The sequence below is a fragment of the Vigna radiata genome, chromosome 8, assembly GCF_000741045.1.
Source record: "Vigna radiata var. radiata cultivar VC1973A chromosome 8, Vradiata_ver6, whole genome shotgun sequence".
In the NCBI taxonomy this organism is placed as follows: Eukaryota; Viridiplantae; Streptophyta; class Magnoliopsida; order Fabales; family Fabaceae; genus Vigna; species Vigna radiata.
The window spans coordinates 16,111,224-16,115,525 of record NC_028358.1 but is presented as its reverse complement, the minus strand read 5'-3'; the positions used below and the strand labels follow the sequence as shown (position 1 = coordinate 16,115,525).

Here is a 4,302-nt window from a genome sequence, read left to right as displayed (position 1 = left end):
TATATATATATATATATATATATATATATATATTATTTTTTAGAATAATATTATTTAAGAATAAAATAAAATATAAGTTTCTAAATTAAAATTCATTAACGACCAAATAATTATAAATCATAAAAAGATAAAATAAAAAATGAGAAACAAAAAAAATGGTATAAAAAATTTATAGTTTAAGTATTATTTATTTTTTAATAATTAATTAAGTGACTAATTAATTAAAAGTTATAAAAGTATAAAATGAAGAATAAATAAATCATATAGACAAATTAGTTTAAAAATAAAATAAATAGATAAAAAAAAAGTAAAATAAATGTTAAGCATGTGTAGTAGTGATATAAATAGAATAAAAAAAATTAAAAATTTCAAATGATTAAATATTAACTTTTAAAACTCTTATCAAAAAAATAAAATGAATAATAATATAAATTTGTTAGTATATTTTTTCTTGTATTACAATATATTAGAAATGCCTTTCTAGTAAATTTTCTAAATAAGATAGAGTTTTCTTTTGGTAGAGAAAATTTTATATCCAAAACTTTTATTTTTAAAAGTCAATGAAACTCATTTCTCAATATAGTATTTTTGTGCAAATTTCTGTAAATCCATAAAAAAAAATGTTAACTGACAATTTAGGACTAGTTTATTCTAAAATTAATTTTGAACTTTAATGCAAGTGGAATGTGTTCAAAAATTAACTTCAAACACATTTGACATTATAACTTGTATCACTAAAGAATTGATAATGAACATTTTCCAAGCTGATACTTAGAATTATGCTTCATCATTGAATATCAACTTTACAGAATAATCAGCAAACTTTTCCTCGATTGGCAAATGACACCAATGCATTAAACAAATTATCCTCACTAGAGGGTTTTCAACATAAAAGAAGAAACGATGGTTCTGTTTTCATTGTTTTGGGGAAGGTGTGTCTGGGGGTGGAGACGATGATGGTAAATATAAGCACTCAATCAATCCATATGATGAGTTGGAATGGAGTTTCTGTGTTACTCAGACTTCTTAGCCAGACTTAATACCACTCCAATGGTAAGACTTGAGGCTACAAAACCAAGAGACACCTCTGTGGAGACATGAAATCCTGAAGAATGAATGAGCAGATGTGAAAAACCAAGCACAGCAAATTTTGTATAAATTAAGTTGACAAGCAATGTATACTCACCAAAATAGTCCAGGATCATCTTAACCCCAATAAATCCCAGAACAACAGCAATGGAGGGCTAAAGAAAACCAAAAATTGGAAATCAGTAACAAGGATGGAAGTATAAGTAAACAGGACCATTGTAAGATACCACAACAATGAATATGCAGCATGCATTATACTATGTAAGGAGACAATGAAATTCTAGGTAGCAGATTGTCCTGAGCTTAAATTCTGTTGGGACGCCCTTCTATGAACATCAGTATAAAATACCAGATTAGTAAATATTAAACTTTGACTTGCCAGTTCATGGAATTTCTTTTCAAACATGAAAAAAAATATTAACCTTTTTAAATATATTATTAAATATTCAGTTTAAACCACGACGTCTCATATTTCAATCTGAATAGGTCTGACACAACCTTCAGCCAAACCGGCTAGAGTCAACTTTCAGCCCAGACCACCCCATCTGACCTTTTGTATAACTTTTGGTTGCTGTCCTACATAACTAAGGCATTCCTTTAGTATAATCATGAAAATTGTCTATCTTCCTTGAATGATAAATTAGCAGTAACTTTTGTTTTCCACTCATCATAAGTCAAACACGTGTCTATTTTCCTGCAATAATTCTGCTCCCGATAAAAAAAAGAGCATTTTTTTCATGGACAATTTAGGATGAAGTAGAAAATTTCTATATGAAGCTAGAAGCCCAAGGAAAGCAACAATTGGAAATGATGTCATAACCATAGTTTAAGTCCCAACAGCCATGGTCATGTTAAATGATAGACATGTAAACGGAAAAAACGTTATGCAGCAGCCAAGGTATATCAAAACAGACAAAGTCAGTAATTACCTGTAAGTATTTCAACTCAGACATACCCTCCGATACTATTAAGTAAAGAGACCTTAAACCTACATTTGACAAACAGAAGTGGTTTAAATACAAATAAACTTCTGAGAAAAAGCATCCATAATTGTTGGACGGATACACACGTGATGAGATTACGACAAGAATGAACTATTTTGCCTCTCTGCGCTCCATAGGACAGTGAAGTAAGGAAATATAATATAGTTAGAAAAGAACAGTTTCTGTGCAACAAATTTTCAGTTATAAAATTATATATTACAGCATGTTGCCCAATAAAATAGATGAACTACCCTTCCAATCTTTAACTTTAGTTTGTAAGCTTTCTGGGAATCAGTATAGTATACTAAAGGAATACAAATCCCAATTCCAAAACATTATAGAAAACAAATTCAGATATGCATGAGGGGAATGTAAGCAAAGAGAACGTACCCAAAATGGCAAAAAGATTAGAAGTAAAGACTATAAATGGATCCCGCGTTACACCAAATACTGCAGGTATTGAGTCAACCTAAAGGAAAACTGAGTTAACATTCCAATGCGAACTTAACTAGACATTCCATATGAAATAGATGGAGGACAAAAACCTACTGCAAATGCAATGTCACTGAGCTCAATAACAGCTACCGTAAGAAGCAACGGGGTGGCCTGCCCAAAATGTTTGATCCCTGTTAGAAATCAAGTTCAAATTAATTTAATTCATAAAAAATATTTTTTACTGAAATAGAAGGAACAACGATGATGTAGTAAAAAGTTCAATGTAATCATGCTGAGAAAAATATAAAAATTAATTAAAATAAATATGATTAGTAATTTACAACTTACTTTCCACACCCCACCAAGATTTGTTATGAATCGATCTCCATCATAGTACGCTGCAACAATTTTGTCAGAAATATGATTTTAGATGATAAGCGAACACAGTAAAACTTGAATCAGTGCAGACAATGGCATGCCAAGTGAAAAAGCAATTTTCTCAATCGTAGATTGCGGAAAATGGCGGAAAGTCAATAATCTGCAACATCATATTGCGGAAGTCACAAAACAGTTGAAATATGTTAGATTAATTATATATATCTATAGAACTTTAAGTTGTTCGCAAAATAAATAAAAATTGACAATATATTAACTCCAGAAGTCCAATTGGTTTAAGATTTGTCAGTGATGGCAAGACTATGCAGCACACCACAACCACAACAATGATAGCAGTTGCAATAGCAGACAGAATTGCAATCATGGATTTGAGAAATTCCACTATGTGATAGCACTATATCAGCTATTTAACAACTAATGAAGTACAAGACCGATGGTTGTTAGGTGCAAGTGGGTTTATATTGTGAAGTACAAGACCGATGGGATTACTGAGAGGTATAAGACAAGGTTGGTGGCCAAGGGATTCACCCAAACATATGGAGTGGATTACTTAGAGACTTTTGAACCGTTTGTCAAAATGAACACAGTTAGAGTAATTTTGTCATTGACAACAAACTACAATTCAGAATTGCAACAATTTGATGTAAAAATTGCATTCCTACATGGGGATCTTGAAGAAGAAATATACATGGAGATACCACCCAGGTATACGGGACAAATTGAGGCCAACACAGTTTGAAAATTAAAAAAGGGCACCATATGGGATTGAAATAGTCACCTAGAGCATGGTTTAGGAGATTCACCAAAGTTATGACAAATCTTAAATACAAACAGAGCCAAGGGGACCATACTTTATTCATCAAACATTCTGATTTAGGGAGAGTGACAATTTTGTTGGTCTATGTGGATGATATAATAATTATTGGGAATGATAAAAAGGAACAACAAAGGTTGAGCCAATGCCTTGCCAAGGAATTCGAAATCAAGACTTTAGGGAAGCTAAAATATTTTCTAGGGATTGAAGTAGCCCATTCCAAGAAAGGAATCTTCATATCCCAACAAAAATATATCACTAATTTGCTATAGGAAACAGGTAAAATAGCCTGCAAACCAGCAAGTACACGTGTTGATCCAAGTATAAATGTTGGAAGTCCCACATCGACTAGAGATAAGGCCAATTTATAATATATAAATGGGGTGCAGACCTCACCTTACAAGCCAGTTTTGTGGGGTTGAGTTAGGCCTAAAACCCACTTTCTAACATGGTATCAGAGCTGTTAAATATAGTGAAAATTATATATTGGAATTAATCCCTTGTGTTAAATACACACATAGGGTTCTCTATTTATAATAGAAGAAATATGGGCTAAGCCCAAATACAAATGAATATGTAAGAATA

The 4,302-nt window shown here is 31.5% G+C and overlaps 1 protein-coding gene across 2 annotated transcripts in view; it reads right to left on the bottom strand.

Moving 5' to 3' along the window:
- Positions 1-742: 742 nt before the first annotated feature.
- Positions 743-4,302, bottom strand: part of LOC106772830 (thylakoid membrane protein TERC, chloroplastic) — a 9,389-nt gene continuing 5,829 nt past the window's right edge. For both annotated transcript variants that reach the window (XM_014659438.2, XM_022784701.1), the window contains 6 exons: positions 2,856-2,905; positions 2,622-2,678; positions 2,463-2,541; positions 2,019-2,077; positions 1,187-1,244; positions 743-1,105 (listed from right to left, as the gene is read on the bottom strand). In XM_014659438.2, the coding sequence (XP_014514924.1) occupies positions 1,014-1,105; positions 1,187-1,244; positions 2,019-2,077; positions 2,463-2,541; positions 2,622-2,678; positions 2,856-2,905 (395 nt within the window). In that variant the 3' untranslated portion in view covers positions 743-1,013. The remainder of the gene's footprint in view (positions 1,106-1,186; positions 1,245-2,018; positions 2,078-2,462; positions 2,542-2,621; positions 2,679-2,855; positions 2,906-4,302) is intronic.